Raw genomic sequence first — 26,306 nt, 5'->3', positions numbered from 1 at the left:
GCGAGGAGGAGCCTTCAATAAATAACAGCTGTTGTGGACGCTGTGGATGCTAGCGAGGGAGTGGGCCCTCCCCTCCCCCTCCCTGTTCCCCCTTCCCTGCCTCTGATCCCCCCACCCGATTTTGCCGCCTCTCCCTCACCCCGCCTCTTTCCCTTCCATCTCCCCCTCCCCCGACCAGCCCCCTGCTCCCCTTTCCCCGTTTCCCTTACCCCTGCCTAATTCTCCCTCCCTCCCGATACCCTGACCCTCCCCTCCCCCACTCCTCCGCCCCCTCCGCTCCCCCAGCCCCCGCCCACTGTCCCCGCCCCCACTGTGTCACCCCCCTCTTCCCCCACCCCTCCCCCGCCCCCACGGCGGGGCGCCGGTCCGGGCGGGGCCGCCCGAGCTCCCGGGGCCCTGGCTCGGGTCCAGCCCGCGGCCCAGGCCGGGCGGCGGCGGGCGGGGTCCTGGCGGCGCGCGGTTTGGGGGTTTTTTATAACCCTGGCAGGCGGCTCAGGAAGTGCCGTCCCCGCGCCCCCTCCCCCGGCCACGCCGCCGCGCTCGCTCCCTCCCTTCCTGCGCGCGGGCCGGCGAGACCGCGGCGGGACAGCAGGCGGAGGCCCGGGCGGGCGGCCGGCCGCGGGTAATGGAGCGGGCGGGGCGCGGCGGGCCGGGGGGCTGCGGGCGACCCTGTGCGTCCGCGTCGCAGCCCGGGGGTGTCCCTGGGCCGCGGGACGGGGGACGTCGGGCCGTGGGGGCCGCAGCGGTGTGTGATGTCCCTGAGCGTGTGCGACACTCAGCGCGCCCCTGAGGTCCTGGGAGCTCCTGTCTGGGTTTGTTTGCTCCGTGTGTGCGTGTGTGTGTGTGTGTGTGTGTGGATGTGGATATCCACGTCTGTATAAATGCCGTGTGTCGGCGCCTGTGTGCCTACGTGAAAATCTGAATGTCTGGCTGTGTTTGAACTTGTGTGTGATGTGTGATGTGGGTGTTGTGTATCCGCGGAAGTGTGAGCGTAAGCCAATGTGTGCACGGAGTTCAGTGTCTCCTGGGTAAGTGTCCGGATGAGTGTGTATTTGCACACATCTGCCGGCGTGTCTCCCTGTGTGTGTCAGGGTGTAAGGAGTGTGTAAACGCCTGTGGGTACATACATCTGGTGGGTCTCGAGGCTTGCAGGACTGTGTGAGTGTGTTCCTGGTCTGTTCTGAGTGTGTACGTGTCTGTGCACGTAGGCCCGGGTGTGTGTGTCTGTCTGTGGGGTGTGTGTGTGAATGAGTGTGTATGCACACAGATCTGGGGAGTCTGTGGTTGTGTCTCTGGTGTTGGGATGTGTGAGTGTGTACTGAGTAGGGGGGTTGTCTTGTGGGTCTGGGGTGTCTGATTGTTGGTCCCCCTGCTGCACAGGTATGGTCACCCTCAAGTCTCTGTATATGTGTGTGTGTGTGTGTGTGTGTGTGTGTGTCTGGGTGTGGGAGGGCCGCCGCCCACTTCCCCTGAGTTGGTGACTGGGGCCTCGGAGACGGAGGTCTGTCTCCGGTGTCTCCAGCCAGGGGCTCAGGGCCTTTAATTAGCGGCTGGCTGCGTACCCACCGGGTGCCTGGGTGCCGGCCTCCTCCGGGCTGGGCCTTTGTCTGCTCTCCTCTCCAGGCAGGGACTCCTGCCTGGCCTTTGCCCCAGGGCAGCCTCCATCTCGGCCTTGGCCTCCACAGGGAGGCTCTGTGGCCCTGGCCCCCAGCTCAGCCCTGGAGTCTGGATGTAGAGCAGCGGGGGTCCCCCCAGGATCCCCAGGATGGGATGGAGTCTCCGTAGAGGCGGTTTCCGTCCGGCATTTCCTCCCCCAGCCTCCAGCGAGCTGGCACCCTCCCCCACACCGGCCACCTCCCTCCTGCCTTCCAGGAGGAGGAGCTGGGGGGAAGGCCAGGCCTTGGTACACACACACACACACACACACACACACAAACACACTCCTGCAGCCGCGCGCAGGGTCACATGGGCAGACACCACACACAAAGTCACCCAGTCGCAGACGTGTGATCACCCCCCACATGCAGCTTGGGGGGACCCCCTGCTGACATGCTGTTGCCCCCACCCCTAGAGGCTCAGGCCCAGGAATCCTCTACCTGTCCCCTGGCCTCCTCTCTTCCCTGCCCCAGAGCAGCCAATCTGTTCATGGGCCCCACCCCCTGCACAGGCTGTCCCCCTATTACAGATGCTGGCCTCCCCCTGGTAGACACTTCGTACCTGTACCCTCCCAGGCTCCTCCCACCCCACACCCCACCCCACCCCACCCATCACCTGTGCTGGGTCCTCCACCCTCTCCACTACACCCCCTTGAGCTGGAAGCACCAGAGGCGGGTGAGGTTGTTGGGGAGAGGGGCCCAGCTTCAGAGGAATGAGGTGAGGACTGTACCAGGCCTGGCAGTGCGAGGAGTAGGAGGAGGAGGAGGAGAGACAGGACTGGGGTGAGGCCAAGGGGCTCCAGCCTCATTTGCAGTGAGAATGCTGCCGCCTGGACATGGGGAGGTGGTTAAGGCAGGAAGGGGCTCAAGGGACCCCCACACAGGGAGGGCTTGAATCCCAGAGCTAGTCAGGGATGGAATAGGAGAGGAGATGGGGGTGGGGTGGGAGAGGGGGACAGAAGTGGGGGAGGAGGGAACTTTGGGGGAACGGGGGCTAGGAACCAAGGGAGGATGAAAGCCAAAGGGAGGTTGACCAGGGCTGGGGAGAAGGTGTCCTCAGTGACCCCTGAACTGCAGCCCCAGCTCCTCTCTCCTCACTGCCCCTTCCCACCCTGTCCAGGCTCCCAGAAGAGGCGCTGAGGCCCAGAGGGACCCGCACACAAGGGTTCGACACCGCGCCACCAACTGAAGCCCCCGTAAGGTAAACAAGAGGGGGAGAAAGAAACCCCTGGGGTAAACATCAGCCTGTCTGAAAAGAGCAACACAAAGTGTGAGAGTGAGCTCCCCATCACTGGGCTGGGCCGAGGGGCTCCAATCAGAAGAGGGGAGAGGTCAGCTTCTAAGTCAGCATCTATCTGGCTTCATCCCTCAGGAGCTGAACTGCCCTGTTTGGGGATCAACTCTCAGACTTGGCCAGGCTGCAAAGAAAACAAGACAGTGTGTGATTAAGGGGGAAATTGCACAGAGGAGGAGGAGGAGGGCGGAGACAGGAGGGGGTGGAGGGCTTGGCACAGGGCGGTGGCCCAGAGCGGTGTCTGTGGCAGGCTGGCCCAGGGTAGATGCTGGAGAAACAGACCAGGGTAGATGCTGGAGAAACAGACCTGCCCCGCAGGCCTGAAGCTTCGAGGAAGAATCGGAAATGAGAGGAAGCGGGACTAAGGGCCAGGCTGGAAGGGCAGGGTGGAGGAGAGGTCACGGGAACAGAGATCAGGATGCAGGGTGGGGTGAGTGGTGCTACCCATGGCAGAGACTCCCAAGGCAGGACCCCTCACCCAAGGTGGGAGGGGCACCAAGCACTGGCCTTGGGTCTCCTCCGGGTTGAAAATGCACGCTGACCAACCTTCATGTGTCCCAGGCCAGTCTCCCTCTCCCCTTGTGGTCCTCCTGCGCTGGCCCTCGGGGTCGTGGGTCCGCACCAAGCTCCTCCCTGCCCCCGGGACCTTGCCCCCTGCTGCTCCTCCACCTGGCACACCCTCTCCTGTCTCTTCATCCTCCCACCTCCACTTCCAAGCCTCTCGGTTATTTCTCATAAAGAGCATGGCCTGATCTGAATCATGTGTCTCTTCATTTACTGGTCTGTCATCTTGCTCCTGGGAGATTGAGTCCCATGGGTTGAGGGGGGAGTGGGGCAGAGACTGTATTCATATTATCCATGGACTGTACCCTGCCAGGCTCCTCTGTCCATGAGATTCCCCAGGCAAGAATACTGGAGTGGGTTGCCATGCCCTTCTCCAGGGGATCTTCCCGACCCAGGATTGAACCTGTGTCTCTTGCATTGCAGGCAGATTCTTTACCACCTGAGCCACCAGGGAAGCCTATATTATGTAGTCACCACCTGATGAATGAATCCTAAGGGTTATCATGGAGATGAATGTGCTTGGCCAGTAGCCAGCACATAGTAGGTGCTCGTGGAGTCCAGATCCTCAGCTGTCCTAAGAGGATAAGGGGGATGCTGGGGGCGTGGGGGGAAGGGGAGGGAGTTTGCTGAGCTAGAGATGCGTTCAGAGTCTTCAAACCTGGATTGGGAAGAGGGTTGGTTGCAGGTGCCCTTGTCCACCTGGCAAGGGACCTTGGCACTGCTCCAGCCGGCAGTAGGGCCAGGCCCCCCTGACCCAGCTCCCCACCCTTTCGCCTCCCAGGAGCCCGGTGATGCTGTCCAGGCTGTGAACAGGGAAGGCAGCGCTGCATGGGCTGCCAGCAGCCGGGGCTGGGGAGAGACATGTGGACACGTGGCCTCTATGGCTCCCGCCTGCCAGATCCTCCACTGGGCCCTCGCCCTGGGGCTGGGCCTCGCATTCGAGGTCACACACGCCTTCCGGTCTCAAGGTAGGCCCAACCCAGGGTGGGGGGTGGCAGTGGGAACTGAACAGGGATCGTGGGCACTGGGGAGGCCCTGGGGTTGGTGAGGCCAGAGTCTTGCGGCCAGTGACCCAGATTCAGGGGCCACTGAAGCCAGCCTCACTCACCCTGCAGCCAAGCAGGCAGGACACAGGGCTCCTTCCCGGGGCCCACCCCAGGCCTCTGACCCTCACCCATAGATGAGTTCCTGTCCAGTCTAGACAGCTATGAGATCGCCTTCCCCACCCGAGTGGACCACAACGGGGCGCTGCTGGCCTTCTCGCCCCCGGCCCCCCGGAGGCAGCGTCGGGGCACGGGACCTCAAGCAGAGTCCCGTCTCTTCTACAAGGTGGCCGCACCCAGCACCCACTTCCTGCTAAACCTGACCCACAGCCCTCGCCTCCTGGCGGGGCACGTGTCCGTGGAGTACTGGACTCGAGAAGGCCTGGCCTGGCAGAGGGCCGCCCGGCCCCACTGCCTCTACGCGGGCCACCTGCAGGGCCAGGCCAGCAGCTCCCACGTGGCCATCAGCACCTGCGGGGGCCTGGTGAGTGGAGGGTTCTGGGAGATAGGGAGGAACGCCTACAAGCTTGGGAGTTAAGAAAAACACTTACATAGGTCACAGAAGGAATCACAGTGGCAGGGGTTTTTATTAATTCCAACTTTTTTTTCCCCCCTCTCTTTCTTCCTTTCTGTCTTTGTTCAGCTGCGCCAGGTCTTAGTTGCAGCACACGGGATCTTTAATCTTCATCGTGCATGCCGCATCTCTAGTGGCAGCACGCACACTCTTAGTTGTTCCATGTGGGATCTAGTTTCCTGACCAGGGATTGACCCCGGGTCCCCTGCCTGGGAAGTGCAGAGTCTTAGCTACTGGACCACCAGGGAAGTCCCCTTCCGTGGGAGTTGTTGAAACATTTTGAGCTAACCGAGAGGATTAGCTATTTTAAGATGCAGCTAAAGCAGGACTTAGAAGAAAATGTGTAGCCTTAGGTCAGGCTGAAAATTAATGAGCTGAACACCCATCTGAAGAAACTGAAAAGGCAGTAGCAGCGTAAACCAAGTAAAACGGAATCAAATCAGAACGACAGAGATAGGGCCCCAGGGGTCCCGGGACCCGGAACCTGACCGAACCTTCTGTCCCACTTTCCCGACCCCCAGCACGGCCTGATTGTGGCAGATGAAGAAGAATACTTAATCGAGCCCCTGCAAGGGGGGCCCAAGGGGCACCGGGGACCGGAGGAGAGTGGCCCCCACGTGGTATATAAGCGTTCCTCTCTGCGTCACCCTCACCTGGACACAGCCTGTGGAGTGAGAGGTACAGCTGTCTGTCTGGGGCTGGGCAGAGGCACAATACCTGTGCCTCAAGATAGAGGTGCATGCTGGCGTCCCTCCACCTGGAAGGTCAGCTGCGTGCAGGGAGCAATGCAGACGGTCAGCAGGGCAGTAGGCAGTGGACAAGCCCATCTGTCACTTCCAGAGTCCGATGGCCCAACAGTGAGTGAGAAAGGCAGCCGGATAGCCAGCCAGGTGCTGTAAAACCATCCATCTGTGGGATTATCGTCTGATCAGACAGTTAAGCAGCGGGATAGTGGTAGCAGATACTGGAGCAGTTGCACAATGGAAAATGTCAGGAGAACTTAACCACCATTTGGGAGATCAGATTTACAACCAGATGTGCAGGGGGACAGTTATAACATCAGATATTTAGGGGATGGGAAAGGAAGTAAAGTGTTAATTGCTCATTCGTGTCCAGCTCATTGCAACCCCATGGACTATAGCCTGCCAAGCTGCTCAGTCCATGGAATTCTCCAGGCTAGAATACTGGTGTTGGTAGCCTTTCCCATCTCCAGGGGAACCTTCCCGACCCAGGGATCGAACCCAGGTCTTCCACATTGTGGGCAGATTCTTTACCATCTGTGTTACCAGGGAAGCCCCAAGAATACTGGAGTATGTAGCCATTCGCTTCTCCAGGCGATCTTCCCAAACCAGAGATTGAACCCAAGTCTCCCACATTGTGGGCAGATTCTTTACTGTCTTAAGCCATTAGGGGAGCCAGCTGGACATCAGTGATTCACCAGGATAGTCATAGAGCTAAAAACAATAATCTCTGTCCGTGAAAATACAGACCACTGGAATGTTGTTAGTTGCATAGCTGACAGTCTCAAAGTAGCATATCGTGGCAGACACACAACCACAGTGGGTTGTACTAACAGAAAAGTGGTGTCATAGTTGGATGACCAGTGAGACAGCTGATCAGAAAAGACTGTCAGGCAGGGGGATTATTCTACAGCCAGACAGTTGGGCTGCAGGGTGAGTAAAAAGTTGCCCAGTCAGAAGGCCAGGGAGCCATACCAGCACACAGTTCTGGCAGTAGAGCAGGCTGCTACACACCTCTATTTGGGCAGTAGAATTGTCGGGAAGCTGCATGGTCATGTTAATTGTCATGGGATGCTGGGTGGCTGTTCGACCAATGAGTTTGGCAGTGGGGCAGCCTCACCACTGTAGAACCAAGAGCAAAAGAATGAGGTGTTTGACAGGCAGATGAACCGTCAGACAGGGACTCGGACAGCTAGAGAAAGCAGCAGAATGACCAGAAATTGCCCATCCAGATGAGAAACCGTGGAAGGGGCGGCCTTGGTGGCTGCGCACCCTGAAACCGCCACCTGCCCGGCCCCTCGGGAATGAAACAGAGCGTGGCCAACCAGGCCTGAAGCGCTCCGTCAGCCGAGAGCGCTACGTGGAGACCTTGGTGGTGGCTGACAAGATGATGGTGGCCTACCACGGACGCCGGGATGTGGAACAGTACGTGCTGGCCATCATGAACATTGTAAGTGCCTCCCCCTCCCTGGACATGGACCCCCAAAAATGTGGAGCCCACCTCCAGAGTCAGGAAAAGGGCTGTCACCATCCCCCCCATCACTGATCAAATGCCAGTGAAACAGAATGGGAAGGGGACAGGGTGACTCAGAAAGAAAGCCTGTTAGTGAAAGTAGCCTAGCACAGTGGTTAGGAGCATGAACTCAGGAGCTAGCCAACCTGGCCTTAAGTCTCAGCTTTGCCAATCTTTGACTGTGTGCCCTTGGGCAAGCTACTTTGCCTCTCTGCCTTGGATTACCCACCTGTAAAATGGGTTTAATCATAGTACCAACTTCATAAGGCTACGTGGATACAGTGAATTGCTCAAGTGCTCACCATACACCTAACTCATAGTACTTACCCTATAATTGTTTACTGTATAAAATTAAACAGGCAGCTTGCAGGTACTTGTTGAGGTTAGCAGTACACTTATGGGCGTGGTCTCTCTGCATGCAGGGCTCACCCGAGCACCTTCCTGTAAATTCATACAAGATGAGCTGGCTGACTCACACTCAGAGTTGGCGCCCATCTTGGATCTTGATCAAGACTCTGGACCTTTCTGAGCCTCAGTTCCCGCCTCTGTAAAATGGGATTCTAATAGTACCTGTCACAAAGCTGTGGTGGGAGGGAAGACAGCTAGACAACTTGGCATGTAGTCAGGGTTTGATGAGTGATGCTGTTGTTCCACTGAAGCAAAAAGGGAAGAGAGAAAGTTTAGCACAGACAGATGACCTATTATGTAGACATAATATCATGCCTAACCCCACTGGTTTCTGCCCAGGCTCTGCCTCCCTTCCTTGGGCTTCCAAGTTTCCTCAAACCTGCCAGGGTTTCTGGGGAGTTTCCACATGGGATGGTGATGGCTCAGGGCTTCAAGGTCATTGCACAGAGTGGCCTCAGTCATCCACCTCCCCTCTGACCACTGGCTCCAGAGCTTCCAGCCTCCACACATCCACTTTCCAGTGGTGATGCTCAAATCGGTGCCTTCAGACAGTATGGAATGAGGCCAGATGTGCACATCTTTCAGGCGGCCTCTGGGCAGAGGCAGCTGTTGGGTGGGCCTTGAGGATGGAGGACAAGTAGACAGGCTGAGCTGGGGGCTTGAGTCAGAAAGACAAACGCTAGCAGGAAGGCTTAGCCAGACTGGAGTTCCACTTTCAGCACCTACTAGCTGTGCGTCCTGACCTCTCTGAGCATCGGGTGGCTTATCTGTAAAATGGGAATACTAATATCTACTGTGAAGATCTGGGCGGCAGGCATAGCCTGAGCCCCAGCACTCAGTAGGCTCTTGATTGATACAAGCTGTTGTCCTCATTTCTTTTTGTTTCCTATTCTGGGCCCCTCTTAAGACTCGGTCTCTCTTGTTTCTTGGAGGTCAGGTTGCCAAACTTTTCCAGGACTCGAGTCTGGGAAACATCGTTAATATCCTGGTAACACGCCTCATCCTGCTCACGGAGGACCAGGTGCGGGGGTGGGGGGAGGTTCCCCCACCTTCCACCACCACAGAATTCAGCACTGCCTGCGTTGCCCCCTGGGTGGCTGGTACCCGCATACCTCACTCTGTCCATCCTCAGCCCACCCTGGAGATTACCCACCACGCCGGGAAGTCCCTGGACAGCTTTTGTAAGTGGCAGAAGTCCATCGTGAACCGCAGTGGCCATGGCAATGCCATTCCGGAGAACGGTGTGGCCAACCATGACACGGCAGTGCTCATCACGCGGTGAGGGGCAAGGAAGGCTCCGGGGGGCGCCTTCTGTTGGGGAGGGGGCCGGGGGAGGAGCAAATGGTCCAGGGGATTGCCCAGGTCCAAGCAGAGGTCACTTCTGCTGGGAGATGGGAGAGACCAGGACTGTCCGGTCGCCCTGTCGGGGAGCCAGGGAAGGGGAGGGGCTGCTGCAAGCCTGAGAATGTGGGGAGGCAGGTGGGGATCTATTTGGGCACTTGACGCATCCCTCACTCTGTCCTTTGTTCAGTCGGCCACTTGTGCACCCCAGCATCTCCAAGGCTGGCTGGGAGAAGAGCATGAGGTTTCGGTTCAGGGGCAGGACTCAACCGTGAGAGGGTTGAGGGAGGGCGGCCCTTAGGGAGGCAGCCCAGCCTCCTGACTCCTCCGTCTCCTCCCACAGCTATGACATCTGCATCTACAAGAACAAACCCTGCGGCACACTAGGTACCCGGGTCCCCTGGGTTTCAGGCACCTCTGAAGGCAGTGGGCTGGGTGACACTGGCCCCGGTGGGGGTGGGGACCTGGCAGAGTGGACAGAGCCGACAGACACAGCCCTGAGCCCCCAGCCCCGCCCCACCCCCACGCCCATTCCCCAGGCCTGGCCCCTGTGGGCGGCATGTGCGAGCGAGAGAGAAGCTGTAGCATTAACGAAGATATCGGCCTGGCCACGGCGTTCACCATCGCCCACGAGATCGGACACACGTGAGGCCGGGGACACGGGAGGCAGCGGGCAGGAGGAGCAGGGAGTGTCGCCCGGCACCTGGTGGAGCTGCTCACTGGCCCTGTCCCCAGGTTTGGCATGAACCACGACGGCGTGGGCAACAGCTGCGGGGCCCGTGGCCAGGACCCAGCAAAGCTCATGGCGGCTCACATCACCATGAAGACCAACCCGTTCGTGTGGTCCTCCTGTAGCCGCGACTACATCACCAGCTTTCTGGAGTGAGGATCTGCCCGCCCGCCTGCCCATCCCGCCCAGGGTCTCACACTCATGTTGCGGGGAGAGGGGCTGCCTCCGAGGAGGGGGATACGCTCAGGGCTGCTCCCCAGGGCCCCTGTGTGCTTGGCCTGCAGCCCTCCAGTGTGACAGCCGCACTCTTCTCTCCACAGCTCAGGCCTGGGGCTCTGCCTGAACAACCGGCCCCCCAGACAGGACTTCGTGTACCCAACCGTGGCCCCTGGCCAGGCCTACGACGCGGATGAGCAGTGCCGCTTCCAGCATGGAGTCAAATCGCGTCAGTGTAAATACGGGGTAGAGAGAGCCTTCCTGCTTTCCTTCCTGGGAGGGGAGGGGGCCCACCACCACCAGGGTCAGGGGTGGGGTGGGGACAGGGGTGGGGATGGGAGAGCTGGGAAGGGATGTGAGCCTCAGTGGCGGGTTCGGGGACAGAGATGGATGGGAGGGTTATACAAATGTCACACGCAATCTCAGTGCTCAAGGACAAGAATGGGATCCCCTTGCTTCTCCAGACCCCTGTTTTGGGGGCTGAGCTGGGGAGAACCTGGGGGATACCCCTTCTGTTGCAGCAGGACCAAAGTCCCAAGATCCCTAACGGGGCCATTTTTAACCAAACATCCAGACTTGGTGGAAATAGTTTCCCAGGGGATGAACCATCTTCCCCACTTGGCAAAAAAATGGGACAAAGGCTTCCAGGGACACCCTGTCTTCATTCCCTGCATCCCCCGCTGACTGGTTCACAAGATCTCTTGGCCCCAGTCCTTAGCTGGACAAGCTCTGAGCCTCCTGATCACGCCCCACTCTTTCTTGAGGCTTAGGCTCAGCTCCCAAAGCCCCATCCACCCAAAGAGAAGCGAGCTGGGGGTGCCCTCCCAGCTCCTCCCAGGAAACTGGTGCCCCACTGGCTTCCCTCTTCAGCCACCAGGGACCCCCGGCTCATCTAGGGCCTGCCCCTCCCCTGCCCATCTTCCCCAATTCCCTGAACATGCTCCCCAACTCGTTACAGGCTCACCCCAAATAGCCCAGCCGCAGCCCTTCACATCTTCAAGACTCAAAAAGATCAGTTTGAATGTCCAAGCTGAGGCTGTGTCAACTCCAAACAGGGAGCAGGGAGGTGTTAAAAGCCCTCACTTTATTCCAGTGCGAGACAGGGAAAGAAACCCTCAATCCATTAAATCTTTTTAAAGATTTATTTTATTTACTTATTTAGCTATTTTTGGCCGTGCCAGATCTTTGTTGCTGTGTGCAAGCTTCCTCTAGTTGCAGAAAGCGGGGGCTACTCTTCGTTGCAGTGTGTGAGCTTTTCGTTCCAGTGGCTTCTCTTGTTGCAGAGCACAGGCTCTAGGCACATGGGCTTCAGTAGCTGTGGTTCCCAGGCTCTAGAATGGTGGCTCAGTAGTTGTTGCGCGCACAGGCTTAGCTGCCACATGGGATCTTCCCAGACCAGAGATCAAACCCGTGTCTCCCGCGTTGGCAGGCAGATTCTCAACCACTGTACCACCAGGGAAGCCCCTTGATCCGTTTATATTTAACCCACTCTTGCCACCCCACTCCACCCAGCTTGGCTCCCTCTAGTGAATTTCTAAAGAATTCAGAAGCCACTTGAGCCTCTGCTGTGTCCCAGGGGTCCTAACTGTGACGGTGATGGCAGACACTTACTGAATGCCCACTACAGGTCCAGCATGCCATACCTATCATCTCAGTTAAACTCCTGACAATCCTGACAGCCACACATTGCGGGGGGGACGGACTGAGGAATAGGAAGAAGGCCTTACCCAAAGTCACAGTTCGAGAACATGGTGGAGCCGGGATTTGAGTCGAGGTTTTTTTCTGAATCCAAAGTTTATAATGAGGTAGGGAGGTGGAGGAAGTGCCAGATTATCAAGCACAGACCACTGCTGGTTGTATGTTGCATAGACTTTTCCTTTTATTTTTCCAAGGAACATCTTCTGGGTCCTCCTGGCAAAGGGATAAATAATGGACTACATGTAACTCAGTTAATATGTGTAAAGAGCTGGACCTGAGGCATGGTCCGGAGGTAGTCGCGGCCTTTATCACTCTGTAACAAGATGTTTGTGCAAGCCCTTTCATACTGACTCTGTCGTCACATGCCTGTCAGGCATATGTAGGCAAGGCCCATCTTACAGACAAGGCCCAGAGAGGGGGGATGTGTTGCAAATCAGTGGTGGAGTTAAAGTCTCCCAGAGTTAAATGAGACCCAGGGCTCATTTCTTACAGACCATGGCACGTCCTTGTGGAAAGGAGGATAAGCAGAGCTAGACTAGGCAGTTCTCTTTAAGAGGTGTCAGAAGTGGGATCTGTCATATTTTGACAAATGGCCAGGAGAATATAACCCAAGTGAAGCCAGAAAACCAGGCTGAGGTGTTGTTTTGTTTTGTTTTGTTTTAAATAATTTTATTTATTTATTTATTTATTTTTGGCTGTGCTGGGCCTTCATTGCTGTGCGGGGTTTTCTGTAGTTGCAGTGAGCAGGCGCTACTCTTTGTCGCAGTGCCCAGGATTCTCATTAAAGGAGCTTCTCTTGTTGTAGAGCACAGGCTCTAGGGTGAATGGGCTTCAGTGATTGCTGCACACAGGCTCAGAAGTTGCGGCTCCCGGGAACAATAGTTGCAGCACACTGGCTTAGTTGTCCCGAGGCATGTTGGATCTTCCCAGACTAGGGATTGAACCCATGACTTCTGCATTGGCAGGCAGATTCTTTACCACTGAGCCACCAGAGAAGCCCCAGGCTGAGTCTTTAAGATGAGAGTATCCTTTGAGGGAGCAAGTTTGAGGACCACCTTGTAAGCTTCTCATATGTGTGCAGTTGTCTCAGAGGCTGACACAGGAAACGTCCCTTCCTACAGCCATTGATGGGTCCAATCCCAAATCTTCAAAGCTTAGGAGGATCAGGTTCAAAGAGAAGATTACATGTGATTGTAAAATGAGGCAAGAAGGATTTCCACATCTCAGAGGCAAGACTCTAGGAAATGAACAGGATGTAGGCTAGAAGGTCAGATTTGGCCACACCTGAACCCAGTAAAGCTTGTCCAGGGATATTAATTAACCTGGACCTAAAGGGTCAGAATGGCTCCCTGGGACTGATCCAGCTTCCTGCCATGGACAGGACCTGCTGCCAGAGTCTTTGTGTTGTGTGTTTAGTCACTCAGTCGTGTCCAACTCTTTGTGACCCTTTGGACTGTAGCCCACCAGGCTCCTCTGTCCATGGGATTTTTCAGGCAAGAGTACCAGAGTGGGTTGCCAGGGTCTGGGCCAGCCCAAGTAAGACTCAGGAAGAAGATGGGCTGATTTTTCACTGGGAGAACTAGAGCAGCTTTCCACACAGACCTAGCCTGGCCTTATCCCCTCTCAACCTTCCATAGATTAAAACTTTGAGGAGCTTCGCCAGTTTAGGTTGGGGAAACAATAAGAACCACCTGCTGGGGGAATAAAAAGTTAGAGGTGGGGCCCTTGACCTGAGCCATCATCAAGCCTGGATTTTTCAGAACCACAGCTCTTGAGGTGGGCTGCTTTGCCCACTCTAAAAAGAAATCCAGCATCCTTCTTCCTTATTCCTCAGCCGGTCCCAAGTTTCCTTCTAGAAATTTGGGAAGTGCCAGGGGTTGAACTCCCAAAAAGATCCCCTGGGGAAGGAAATGGCAACCCACTCCAGTATTCTTGCCCAGAAATCCCATGCATAGAAGGGCCTGTGTGCTAAGTCACTTCAGTTGTGTCCAACTATTTGTGAACCCGTGGACTGCAGCCTGCCAGGCTCCTCTGCCCATGGGATTCTCCAGGCAAGAATACTGGAGTGGATTGCCATGCCCTCCTCTAGGGGATCTTACCAACCCAGGGATCGAACCTGTGTCTCTCACATCTAACCTGCATTGGCAGGCAGGGTTTTTACCGCTAGTGCCATCTGGGAAGCCCAATCCATGGGCTTGGGCTACAATCCATGGGGTCGCAAGGGTGGGTCAGGACTTAGCTACTAAAGAAGGGGCTGAACTACAGAGGGATTAGATCGTAGACCCAGCTATCGATTAAAGTTCTGGGATAGAATCCAGATTGCCTCCTTAGTAGCTGTATGACCTCTAGCAAGTGACCCTACCTCTCTGATCCTTGGTTTTCCCACAGTAAAATGGAGAGTATAGTGCCTAAGGGAGTTTGAGGGTCTCCTAGGTGTTTGATAGGACTTCCCTTGTAGCTCAGCTGGTAAATAATCTGCCTGCAATGATGGAGACCTGGGTTTGATCCCTGGGTTGAGAAGATCCTCTGGAGAAGGGAAAGGCTACCCACTCCAGTATTCTGGCCTGGAGAATTCCCATGGACTGTATGTATAGTGCATGGGGTCGTGAAGAGTCGGACCCGACTGAGCGACTTTCACTTTCACTAGGTGTTTGATAAGAGCTGCTTATAGCCCGAGAAGAGGTCCCTTCCTATACCCTGCCAGTAGTTGCAAAAAGAAACCCAGGAAAGGAAGGCTGGAGCCCCACTGAGCGGGTCGCCTGGGTTCTCCCAAGGAAGGTGGGAGGGAGGGTCCGAGCCTGAGCGGGCACCTTGGCCCGCAGGAGGTCTGCAGCGAGTTGTGGTGTCTGAGCAAGAGCAACCGGTGCATCACCAACAGCATCCCGGCCGCCGAGGGCACGTTGTGCCAAACACACACCATCGACAAGGGGGTGAGCCTCGACCGGCCTGGGCCACCGCCGGGGCCCGCCATCGGCTTTGGCCACGCCCACTGCCTGCAGGTCCCGCCCCCTGCCCGAGGCCACACCCCTCCCAGGCTACGCCCTGCATGCTTGGCCCAATACTAGCTCCACCCACTGCTGGGGACTGTGCTTAGGCCACGCCCCCACGTCACCCTGTACTATCCAGGTCTACAGACCCCACCTCCATCCTCCCCCTTTCGCCCCACCCCCCGAGGGCTTAGAGCTCCAGCTGTGGGCCTGGGGAGGGGGTGGGAATGATCGCCAAGGCCTCGAGACTGCAGAGTCCGACTCACCTGCCTCATCATCCCACCCGCAGTGGTGCTACAAGCGGGTCTGCGTTCCCTTCGGGTCGAGGCCGGAGGGCGTGGACGGCGCCTGGGGCCCGTGGACCCCGTGGGGTGACTGCAGCCGGACGTGCGGTGGCGGCGTGTCCTCCTCCAGCCGACACTGCGACAGCCCCAGGTCAGTTCTCAGGCCCTTCTGCAGGAGAAGCGGGCGGCCCCTCCCCCCGTCCCCCCTGCCCCATTTCTCTCCTGTCCGCCCCCGCTTCCAGGCCGACCATCGGGGGCAAGTACTGCCTGGGAGAGAGACGGAGGCACCGCTCCTGCAACACCGAGGCGAGTTCCCCCAGGACCTCAAGCCGGGTCCCTCTGACACGAGGAAAGAAAGGCATAAGTCAGTTTCCAGTGAGCTCTGACCGGGTGGCCACCATCTCTTTGGAACCTGCAGCGGCCACCCGCTCCGTTCCGGGCCCTCCCCACACCTGTCCTGGGTCCCAGCTCCTTCCAGCTCACACATTTGCAGTAGATGCATCTCGCACCAGCCACAACGGGCCCCTTCCTTTACTGCCCAATTCTACTCCCCACCAAAGCCCCACCCCTGCTCCAAAGCTGACCCTGTGCTCCTTGCCAATCCAGTGGCCAGGTTTTCATTGCATTCCTTTCTGACCAGGGATCACCGTCTCCTGTCCAAAACTCCCAGCCACAAGTCCCACACGCTCATGAAGAGTGTGCTTGACTCCTTTCTAGGCCCGCTCTCTCAAGAAAGGCCCCATGGTCTGAAGCCAGAAACCCAGGTGTCATTCTTAGCTTGCCCACAAACTCGAGTGAGTCACCTACTCCCATTGCAGAGGCACCTGTCCCTCAGGCCTCCTTCCTGGCTTCCCTGCCTCCAGTCTCAGAGCATGAGTTCTCCAGCCTCTGGGCCTCTGCCCTAACTACATCCCCCCATACTCCGTACCTGGCCTCCTGACTTCTCCCTTCTGGTGCCCCCCAGGACTGTCCCCCAGGCTCCCAGGACTTCAGGGAAATGCAGTGCTCTGAATTTGACAGCGTCCCCTTTCGTGGAAAATTCTACACATGGAAGACATACCGGGGAGGTGAGCAGGGAACTGAGAAGGTCGTGGAGTGGAGGGGGACAGCTGCAGGTGGAGGCAGGATCATGGGTTTTGTCTTGAGCAGCCCCTCTCCCAAGGAACCAGAGTGCCCATGAGTGCCTGGACTATACAGCGGGGACCCCACTTCCTCTGCTCAACCTGCCCATCCTCTTTGGGTCTGGGGTCTGGCCTTTGGTCTAATGGGGCTGTGCCCCCCAGGGGGCGTGAAGGCCTGCTCTCTCACATGCCTAGCAGAAGGCTTCAACTTCTACACGGAGAGGGCAGCAGCTGTGGTGGACGGGACTCCCTGCCGCCCGGACACAGTGGACATTTGTGTCAGCGGCGAGTGCAAGGTGGAGGGGACACCCAGAGAGAGGGCAGGGGAGGCGGGTGGCTGGAGGTGGGAGGCGGCTCCCTGACACCCCCTCCCCCACCACTGCCCTTCCCAGCACGTAGGTTGCGACCGCGTCCTGGGCTCCGACCTCCGAGAGGACAAGTGCCGAGTGTGCGGGGGTGACGGGAGTGCCTGCGAGACCATCGAGGGGGTCTTCAGCCCAGCCTTGCTTGGGACTGGTGAGAGACCCCAGCTTCTCTCCTACACTCCCCCATTTGGCAGCTGGGGGCACAGTTCACCCCAAAAGATTCAGGAGTAGTGCCCCAGGTCACAGTCAGGAACTGGCTTGGGCTCTGGTGCCTAAACCTTCACATTGAAAGCATCCCAGGGGGTGGGTACCTAAATCTCTCCCATGCCCCATCCTGAGGGTCTCATGCCATCTTGAGGAGCCAGGAGCATGACTCTCCAAGGGGACTGAGGGGCTGTCTGTGCCAGACCACAAAGCTTACTAGGGGCAAGGGTAGCTGCAGGGTGTGGTAAGTCGAGGGCTTCCCAGCCTTGGGCTGAAGGAAAGAGACCCCAGGGAGTGTTTGGGGGGCGGTGAGAGTGGGAAAGTGTTAAGGGCCCAAACAGCCACTGAAGCCCAAGTGTGGCGTCCAGGGGACAGGCAGTTAAACCAGTATGCATGGGGGATGCAGGTGGGCAAGGATAGAGGGTCCACAGGGGCCCAGGATCATCCAGGTCGTAAGTGATGGAGCCCACTGCAACCTGACTCTGACTGCTAAAACCATCGAGTCACCGTATATGGCTCAGGAACCCCATGGTACCCCCTTCCCTCTGCCCAAAGCTCAGTCCTGCTGCTTGTCTTAGGGTGGGGGTGGGTTGGACCATTTTAGTGGTTTGAGAGGTAAGAAAGTTGGAGTTCAAGTCCCAGCTGAACCACTTCCTAGCTATAAAACCTAGGCAAGCTGTTTCATCTCTTTGAGCCTCAGTTTTGTCATCTGTAAAGTGGGTATGATGACGTGTCTACTTAACAGAACCAGAGACACAGTGGGCCTCTCTGTAAGCGCTTAGCACAGTAATGGTTACCTGCTGTCATCAGGGACCAGGAGTGGGGGGTGGGGTGGGCAGGCAGGTACAGGGACAGACCAAGCCTGTGACACCTGAACTCCCTTCTCCAGGGTATGAGGAAGTCGTCTGGATCCCCAAAGGCTCCGTCCACATTTTCATCCAGGACTTGAACCTCTCCCTCAGTCACCTGGGTGAGCCAGAGGTGGGGGAATGAGGACTGGGGTTAGCGGGGGTATCAGTGTGGCTGGAATTCTGACCTCTTTGCTGTCCCCCAGCCCTGAAGGGAGACCAGGAGTCCCTGCTGCTGGAGGGGCTGCCCGGGACCCCCCAGCCCCACCGCCTGCCCCTGGCCGGAACCACTTTTCAGCTCCGACAAGGGCCGGATCAGACCCAGAGCCTAGAAGCCCTAGGACCCATTAATGCATCTCTCATCGTCATGGTAATGGCAGGGCTGGGAGCACGGTGCAGGAGGACGTTAGCATCCTTTTGGGATCTCAAACTTGGCTTCTATTTGATTCTCCCCCACCCCCCATCCCCCACCGCTGCTACCCCAGGTACTGACCCAAACTGAACTGCCTGCCCTCCGCTACCGCTTCAATGCACCCATTGCCCGTGATGCACTGCCTCCCTATTCCTGGCACTACGCACCCTGGACCAAGTGCTCAGCCCAGTGTGCAGGCGGTGAGACCCAGGAGTGGGACGGGATGGGGCAGGTTCTGGTTACCAGGCTGACCTTTTGGGCCAGGCAGGGCTGAGCGGGCCTGTCACCCGCCCCCAGGCAGCCAGGTGCAGGCTGTAGAGTGTCGGAATCAGCTGGACAGCTCCGCCGTGGCCCCCCACCACTGCAGCGCCCACAGCAAGCTGCCCAAGAGGCAGCGTGCCTGCAACACGGAGCCCTGCCCACCTGAGTGAGTGCCGGTGGGGTTGCAGGGCCGGGGCGACAGGCTCCTGGGATCAGAGGAGTCAAGGCTCCCTAAGGTGCAGACAGGGGTGTCCCAGAGTCAGACTCAGAGCAGTGGTGCTCCCTGATGTGCCTCCCTGCCCCCAGTGAGGGTCCAGAGTAAAGATGTTCTGAGTTTGGGGTGTGGGGTGGTGGGAACAGCAGGCATTCGGGTGCCAGTTTCCATAAGGATGCTGGTTGTTAGGCGGGAGGACCTGCCAGTGCCCCGAGGTCAGGGTGCTGCCCTGCCTACTGTCTCAGACCGCCCCTCCCCCCACAGCTGGGTGGTAGGGAACTGGTCGCGCTGCAGCCGCAGTTGTGATGCAGGCGTGCGCAGCCGCTCCGTCGTGTGCCAGCGCCGCGTGTCGGCGGCCGAGGAGAAGGCGCTGGACGACAGCGCTTGCCCGCAGCCGCGCCCCCCAGTACTGGAAGCTTGCCACGGCCCTGCCTGCCCTCCGGAGTGGGCCGCCCTCGACTGGTCGGAGGTCAGCCGCCCCTTCCCGCCCGCAGCCCACCCACTACTCCCTAGGCAGAACAGGGAGGGGCCGGGGTGGCCCCACGTCGGGTGCCGCCCCCCCAGGCGCCTCCCCACTCCCGCTAGCCCTAGTGGGCCCCCCGTGATTGGTCCTAAGTTAGCTATACCGTCCTCCATTCCCACTGAATCAGCATCCTCCCCACGGCTTGTTCAAGCGGGGAGCAGGGTGCCCACTGAGCATGAAACGCCCCCTCCCAACTGCAGTGCACCCCCAGCTGCGGGCCGGGCCTCCGCCACCGCGTGGTCCTCTGTAAGAGCGCAGATCACCGCGCCACGCTGCCCCCCGCGCATTGCCAGCCCGCGGCCAAGCCACCAGCCACCATGCGCTGCAACCTGCGCCGCTGCCCTCCGGCCCGCTGGGTGGCGGGGGAGTGGGGCGAGGTAGGCGTGTGCACCCTGCCGAGCGGGGACCCAGGGCAGGGGTGGCAGGGTGGGCGGCGGTGCCAGGCTTCCGCTCATCGGCGACTCCCCACAGTGCTCTGCGCAGTGTGGCTTCGGGCAGCAGCAGCGCCCTGTGCGCTGTTCCAGCCACACCGGGCAGCCCTCAAGCGAGTGCGCCGAGGCCCTGCGGCCACCCGCCACACAGCAGTGCGAGGCCAAGTGTGACAGTGCGCCCCCGGGGGACGGCTTGGAAGGTTTGTGGGGCTGGGGGGCCGAGGGGCACTGGGAGGGCCCTGTCCAGAGGATGCCATAGCTAGGACAGCTGAGGGACCCTTGTCCCTAGGGTGCCTCCAAACACTGACATCCCTTTCTCTGTCACCTCCAGACCATCTTTCATCATCTCCTGCCTGCCAACATGTATTGGGTACCACTGTGTGCCAGGCGTTGTAGGAACCTGATTTTTCTGGGGGTCCAAACTCAGGTCATTCCTTCAACCACCTCCTTGACTCTAACCCTCCCTGTTCATTTCCATCTATGACATTTGCTGTTGTTCACTCGCTAAGTTGTGTCTGACTCTTTGCGACCCCATGGAAAAATTGCCCTCCATTCTTTCCCAGTGTGAGCTTCTCTTGTGGTTCTGACTAGCAGAGAATCTGCCTGCAATGCAGCAGACCCAGGTTCGATCCCTGGGTGGAGAAGATCCCCTGGAGAAGGCAATGGCAACCTACTCCAGTATTCTTGCCTAGAAAACTCCATGGACAGAGGAGCCTGGCAGGCTACAGTCCACAAGAGTTGGACAAGACAGCGACTAACACTTTCACTTCCCCAGTAGAATATTGAATACCTTCTGATCTGGGGGGCTCATTTCCCGTGTCCTCTTTTTGCCTTTTCAAACTGTTCATGGGGTTTTCACAGCAAGAATACTGGAGTGGGTTACCATTTTCTCCTCTAATGGACCACGTTTTGTCAGAACTCTTCACCATGACCTGTCTGTCTTGGGTGGCTCTGCACAGCATAGCTCATAACTTCATTGTTATGCAAATCCCTTCACCATGTCAAGGCTGTGATCCATGAAAGGGATCTGCTACATTATCTGCCTGATGTTTTTCTTTCAATCAGTTTCTCAGCCTCGGGCACTATTGATGTTTGGGGCCAGAAGGTTCCTTGTCTTGCGGGCGGCCCTGTGCATTGTCAACGGTTCAGCATCCCTGACCCTGCTAGATGCCAATGGTACCCCTCCTCCCAGTGGTGAAAACCGAAAAATGCTTCCAAACATCTCCAAATATCCCCTGGGAGGCAAAACTGCCTCCCTTGGAAACCACTGCTCTAAATATACCCATCTCTTTCTACCTAAGTAAATGTATATTTCATAGACAGCTATAGGTTACTTACTCCAGGCACTGGGACCAAACTGCCTGGATTCATCTTCCATCTCTGTGTCTTGGTTTTCTTATCTGTCAAGAGGCGGAGGAGTGGTGGCATGTGTTAATATATTCACTGGAGGTAATACCACCTTAAGCTGCTGCTGCTGCTAAGTCGCCTCTGTTGTGTCCGACTCTGTGTGACCCCATAGACGGCAGCCCACCAGGCTCCTCCATTCCTAGGATTCACCAGGCAAGAACACTGGAGTGGGTTGCCATTTCCTTCCCCAATGCATAAAAGTGAAAAATGAAAGTGAAGTCGCTCAAGTCGTGTCCGACTCTTAGCGACCCCATGGACTGCAGCCTACCAGGCTCCTTCGTCCATGGGATTTTCCAGGCAAGAGTACCAGAGTGGGTCGCCAGTGCCTTCTCCATACCACCTTAAGGAGAGAGACTAAATCCACGTGAAGCCCTGTATTAGCCCAGGCTCTGTCATACGTCAGTGACTGCTAAGTGAGAACCCTGGTCCATTGTCAGGAACAGACTGTCAGTTACCTTGAACACAGAATACACATATAGCCTAAGAGGAAGGACCACACTGGAGTTCAAGGTCCCCAGTGTGTGACAAAGGGAAACGAGCAAGGGTTATATACACCAAACGGGTAATTGGAAAAGGAACACTTTTCTCGTCATTTTAACACGGTGTCCAAGCCCCAGACCTGCACTCTCTTTCAAAATTCTCCAGAGAGCCTAGTGACATGGTTACTGTTAGAAGCCCCACTTTGAGAGCTGAGAAGCCAAGGCACAGAGAAGCTAGGAAGCGGTGTGCAGCCATTGGTCGCACTACGGGGGGAGGGGGGAGGCGCTGAGACCAGATTCCCCTCCCCTTCCTCTTCTCCCGCCCCTTTCAGAGTGCAAGGATGTGAACAAGGTCGCCTACTGCCCCCTGGTGCTGAAATTTCAGTTTTGCAGCAGAGCCTACTTCCGCCAGATGTGCTGCAAAACCTGCCAGGGCCGCTAGAGGGCGCTCGGCCTTCGGAGCGAGCCCTGGATGTGCGCGGGCTGGGGGTGGGGGGAACCAGGCCTGCAGCTGACCAGCCTGAAGGAGCCCGAGGGGGCAGGAACTGGGAGTGAATGGTGAGATGGAGCTGGAAGTTATTTATTGGGAACTCCTGCAGGGCTCCTGATTGGGGGCGGGGGGAGGGGGTGAGGGAATGGAGAGGGGCTGGCCACGCCCACGGCCCCTCCTCTGCGCACCTCCCAGTTCACAGAGAGACCACCCCCTCCAGGGTGAGCTTGAGTTGGAACAGTTGCTCTCCCTAGAACTCTTGCCACCCACCTTTAGGGAGCCCCCCCTACACAACACCCGCCTTTGATCGGAATATGTACTGTGAAGAGTGGGGGTGGGGAGGGGGTCAGCCGGTGCCCTGCCCCCCCCAGCACTGCCCTGCCCCTCCACTCTGAGCTGGGGGGGGAAATCTATGTCCGCTATGGGGGAGGGGATTAGCACCACCTCCCTGACACCCTGCCCCCAACCAGACCAGCTAGAAGCGGGAGGCAGAGCTGGGAAGACCCACCCCATTCTCTGCCTTACCTGCCCCAGGGGGACCCCGTCATCCAGGCTACCCCCATGATGGTGCTACAGGCCCTGCCCTGGGGCCCACACACCCCCTCACCAGGAAGCCCTACATCAATAAAGTTCTGTCTTGTGTAGATTTCTGTGCCCGACTGTGTGTGTGTGTGTGTGTGTGTGCGCGCGCGCGCGCGAATGGGTCCCATCCAATTATCCCCCCGCCCTGGAAGCGGCCACACCCCCTAACAGGTCGGCCCCAACAGCCCAAAGGGGACTTGTACCAATACAGACTAGAGCCCAGTAACCTTAGGTCAAAAATACAGTTGCTTCTTGGACTTCCTTGGTGGTCCAGTAGTTGAGCGTCCGCCTGCCAATGCAGGGGACACAGGTTAGATCCCTGGTCCGGGAAGATTACACATGCCCGTGGGCCAAATAACCCCGTGCACCACAATTCCTGAGCCCGGGCTAGAGTCTGTGTGCTGCAACTACAGAAGCGGACCAGCCCCATACTCTGCAAGAGAAGCTACCGCAATGACAAGCCCACACGCAATAAGGAAGAATAGCCCCCACTCGCCGCAACTAGAGGAAGCAGGGTGCAGCAAAGAAGACCCAACAGAACCTAAAATAATCTTTTTTTTTTTTTAATACAGCGTCTCTTAGAGACTCTCAAAGCAACGCAATCTGGCACCTGTTACCCCAGCCACCACACTCCCTGTCACTCTGCCATCTCCAGCCGCCCTGGACTCCTGAAATTTCCTCAGAGTCCCCATCTTCCCATCTTAAGGCCTTTGCTAGAGCTGTTTTCCTCTGCCAGGTGTACCCTCCCGTTCCCCCTTCACCTGGTTAACTCCAGCTCACTTCGCGGTCTCAGCAAAAAAAGTCGCCTCCTCCCAGAAGCCTCCCCTGACGCCCTCAACAAGGTGGGGGCGGGGGTGTCGACCTGACTGTTCACTTCTAGTGCCCTGGAGACATTGCTGAGGTTTGCAGGCACCAAGCCCGTCGGTTGAGAAACGGGCTGCTCCCCAGATGTGGCCACTAGGGGGCGCCGCGGCACTCCAGTCTCCGCGCAGGATGCGGTGTGTGGCCTGGAGCGCGGGGATACCCGGGTGTGCAGGCCTTCCTGCCAGGCTCTCCCAGGGTCTGTTTCTGCCTCCGCCACTTCCCCACTGTGTGTGGCAGACGACAGCCTCTGGGAAATGCCATTTCCTCAAACGTCAGGAGGAGACCAGCACACGGCCTACTGGTCTCCCAAACATCAGAAGATGGGCCATCATTTGATGGATGTCATGTGCTTCCTTGGTGGCTCAGACGGTCAAGAATCTGACGGCAATGCTGGAGACCCGGGTTCGATCCCTGCGTTGGGAAGATCCCCTGGAGGAAGGCATGGCAACACACTCCAGTGTTCTTGCCTGGGAAATCCCATGGACAGAGAGGCCTGGCGGGCTACAGTCCATGGGGTCACAAAGACACGACTGAGCGACTAATACTGATGTGCGCGCCAGGCGCTCCCGGCAGGATCCCCAGCCCCACCGCCGCCGTTTTAGGATGAGAAAATGAAGAGAGCTGGGGCGGCGGGTGCAGTCATTAATTCTAGACGTAACATTCAAAGTCTGGGACCTTCCAAATGCCCCTGGCTCTCGGGACCCTCCACTCCCCTGGCAGAAACGCACCTGATTCCCAAGGTCCCTCCTGGAAGAAGGACCAGCGGAAGCGGCTTCGGAAGTGAGAGTTTGCCCAGGGATGCCCAGAGCAGATACACATCTCAAGTGGGTCTGGAAGACTCCTAAGCAGCCCAGGACAGAGCAATCAGTCCGCAGCCAATGGATCCTTGTCCCGCCTGCTGCAGCCGCGTCCCGCGGGGGGCGGGGCGGGGGGCGCGAGGGAGTTGGAGACTCGGTTTCCTGGGGTCTGGCAGCTGCTGCCTTCCATCCTTAACCTCTCCCTTCGGGCTCTGGGCTCCAGACCAGCAGCTCCCTCGGGCCAGTCTGGGCGCTCTCCCCGCCCCCAGGCTCAGCTTCCCTCCCCGGTAGCCGCGGGCCCCTCCCGCCAAAGGAAGTGAGAAGGGGGCTGTTGTAAGAGGAACTAGGGCCGGGAGTCTGCCGGAGGAGCAGGAGCAGGGCCATGCCCGAGCCGCCCCCAGGAGCTTCCTGAGCCTGCACCCCTTCCACGACCCCTCCAGGCACCTCCCCAGGGACCCAGACACCAGCCCCTACCATGGTAAGTCATTCAGGGTGGGCCCTGAAGTGCAGCAGTCGGGGGCACCAGTCAGATGGAAGTGCCTAGAGGCCACCACCAGAAAGTGGGGCCATGGGAACGGGCACAGCAGACCCTTTGGGATTCTGCAGTACAGCTCAGGTGCTCCAAGCATCCCACACCGGGCACCAAGCTCCCACTGGATGGTGGACAAGATGCCAGGGTGGGTATGGGGCACCAAGGATGGAGCAGTAACCGGAGGACAGAAGGTGGTTTTGAAGGCTCACACAGTGCCTGCAGGTGCAGGGACAAACCCCTTTTCTGGGGCGTGGGGAACCCAGTTCCTAGTCGAGTTTGGTGCCTCATCTCCGTGTGGCCTTGGGCCAGTCACTTCCCCCTCTGCGGGTCTCAGTTCCCACACGTCATATTTGGAAGTCTCTCAGGATGTGGAAGGTGTCTGGGGGCTCCTCTCCATTGGAACCTTCAGAGGGTCTTGGGATCCAGCCTCTGTGAGTCCACCAGAGTTGGGAGAGAAAGCTGGGTCAAATGGGTGGTGGGTTGCCATGATGGTGGCATGCCGGCATCCCAGTGTGGGTGACAGGGTGGTTTGGCAGTAGTCATCACAGAAGCGGGAATGGGTGAGATGAAACCTTCCACACCACCACGGGTTCCTTCTGCTGGAGGGCAGCAGGGAAAAAACACTACACCCAGAAGCCTCACTACCTGCTGAGACTGAGGTCTGATGATGACTGTGGTGATAAGGCTGTGGAGATGGTCATGGTCCTCGGTCTAGATCCAGTACATCATGTCACACGCATGAAGAGGAGACTTGGCTGGCTATAAATGTCACACCTCCGTCCCCCGCAGCCAAAGTTCCATGGCTCTGCAAGCCACTTCAGCTTTCATTTTTTGTCAATCTGTCCATGAGGGCGTGTGGCTGGGGTCAGTCACAGAGCTAAAAGTGACAACTGCAGAGTTGCTGGCAGTTGCCGCAATGTGGAGGCAGGGGTTGTGAGATCACCCTATTTCAGAAAGCCAGTGATAAATGGGGCACCACGGGCCACGGATCCCTCTGGTTAACCGGCAAGCAAACCATCAACTAGAGCTCTGGGCTTGAGACAGAAGCCCTTCCAAGACGGAGCCAGGCCAGGAAGACTCCTTGATCAAAGAAGCACAGGAAATAATTTGCTACTTCAGAGAAAAGCAACCCCTCCCAAGGAAACCATGTGAAATGCTGAGTCAATGATCTGCTTGGCCAACTGGGTCTGGGAAGGGAGAAACTCACCCAAGAGGATCATGAATTAAAAAAAAAAAAAGAGTGGAATTTATCCATTAGGTCAATACCTCTGTCTAGAGGTGCTGACATCTTTCTGGAGGAATGCTGGATGCCAGAAAGAGGTGTTGAAAGATTCAGTGAAATGATGTTCGTCAAGTGCTTCACAGAGCACATAATGTGCTCCATACACCGCAGAAGCCATATTCACGGTGGGAGTTAGCCATGGTGATGGATGGATGTGGCTTCATTCTTGGTTCCTGTAGAAGAATTGGGCTGTTGATGTCATTGTTCATGATGGTGGTCATTGCTGTCCATTGTCCCATGTTGGTGGTGTGGTGGTGGCAGTGATGGCTGCTTTTAGTGCCAGCTAGTGTTCAATATTGGTGGCTGGTGGTTGCTTGTTTTCCGCTGGAGGGTTGATCTCTAGAATAATGGCAGCTGGTCATCGTTTGAAGTTGGGTGGTGACAGTGATGTTCGTTTGCTGTTGGTCATTCATTGATGATCTGGGTGACTGTCTTGGGACTGGCAGT

At 57.6% G+C, this 26,306-nt stretch overlaps 2 protein-coding genes across 5 annotated transcripts in view; both read left to right on the top strand.

Annotated features, from left to right (window-relative positions):
• Positions 1-409: 409 nt before the first annotated feature.
• Positions 410-22,421, top strand: ADAMTS10 (ADAM metallopeptidase with thrombospondin type 1 motif 10). Of its 4 annotated transcripts, none has more exons than XM_070373790.1 (26): positions 414-622; positions 2,776-2,856; positions 4,295-4,481; positions 4,694-5,040; positions 5,652-5,808; positions 7,103-7,320; positions 8,729-8,812; positions 8,924-9,069; positions 9,476-9,519; positions 9,672-9,777; positions 9,868-10,014; positions 10,183-10,324; positions 14,599-14,775; positions 15,053-15,198; positions 15,290-15,353; positions 16,012-16,114; positions 16,331-16,464; positions 16,561-16,684; positions 17,627-17,707; positions 17,792-17,955; positions 18,071-18,197; positions 18,295-18,424; positions 18,737-18,941; positions 19,196-19,372; positions 19,467-19,626; positions 19,758-20,488. In XM_070373790.1, the coding sequence occupies exons 3-26, from the start codon at positions 4,394-4,396 to the stop codon at positions 19,820-19,822; spliced, it is 3,336 nt and encodes a 1,111-aa protein (XP_070229891.1). In that variant the 5' UTR covers positions 414-622; positions 2,776-2,856; positions 4,295-4,393; the 3' UTR covers positions 19,823-20,488. The 4 variants fall into 4 exon arrangements, 3 of the variants coding, with proteins under 3 accessions (XP_070229891.1, XP_070229890.1, XP_070229892.1); XM_070373789.1 differs by lacking the exon at positions 19,758-20,488 and adding an exon at positions 21,645-22,421 and having other exon boundaries at positions 415-622; XM_070373791.1 differs by lacking the exon at positions 19,758-20,488 and adding an exon at positions 21,645-22,419 and having other exon boundaries at positions 416-622; positions 14,599-14,706.
• A 1,953-nt stretch (positions 22,422-24,374) lies between these two features.
• MYO1F (myosin IF) overlaps positions 24,375-26,306 on the top strand; it is a 37,082-nt gene continuing 35,150 nt past the window's right edge. Inside the window, exon 1 of the mRNA XM_005890714.2 lies at positions 24,375-24,523. Within this exon, the coding sequence (XP_005890776.2) occupies positions 24,521-24,523 (3 nt within the window). The 5' untranslated portion in view covers positions 24,375-24,520. The remainder of the gene's footprint in view (positions 24,524-26,306) is intronic.

This window comes from Bos mutus, chromosome 7 (assembly GCF_027580195.1).
Source record: "Bos mutus isolate GX-2022 chromosome 7, NWIPB_WYAK_1.1, whole genome shotgun sequence".
Lineage (NCBI taxonomy): Eukaryota > Metazoa > Chordata > Mammalia > Artiodactyla > Bovidae > Bos > Bos mutus.
This window is presented reverse-complemented; position numbering and strand designations above follow the sequence as displayed.

Bases quoted from the DNA above. Each gene is read 5' to 3' on its own strand.
- ADAMTS10 (XM_070373789.1), top strand. From the start codon at position 4,394: ATGGCTCCCGCCTGCCAGATCCTCCACTGGGCCCTCGCCCTGGGGCTG. The intron at 5,809-7,102 runs GTACAGCTGTCT...TTGCCCATCCAG, and splicing joins CACAGCCTGTGGAGTGAGAG to ATGAGAAACCGTGGAAGGGG. The intron at 9,070-9,475 runs GTGAGGGGCAAG...CTCCTCCCACAG, and splicing joins ACGGCAGTGCTCATCACGCG to CTATGACATCTGCATCTACA.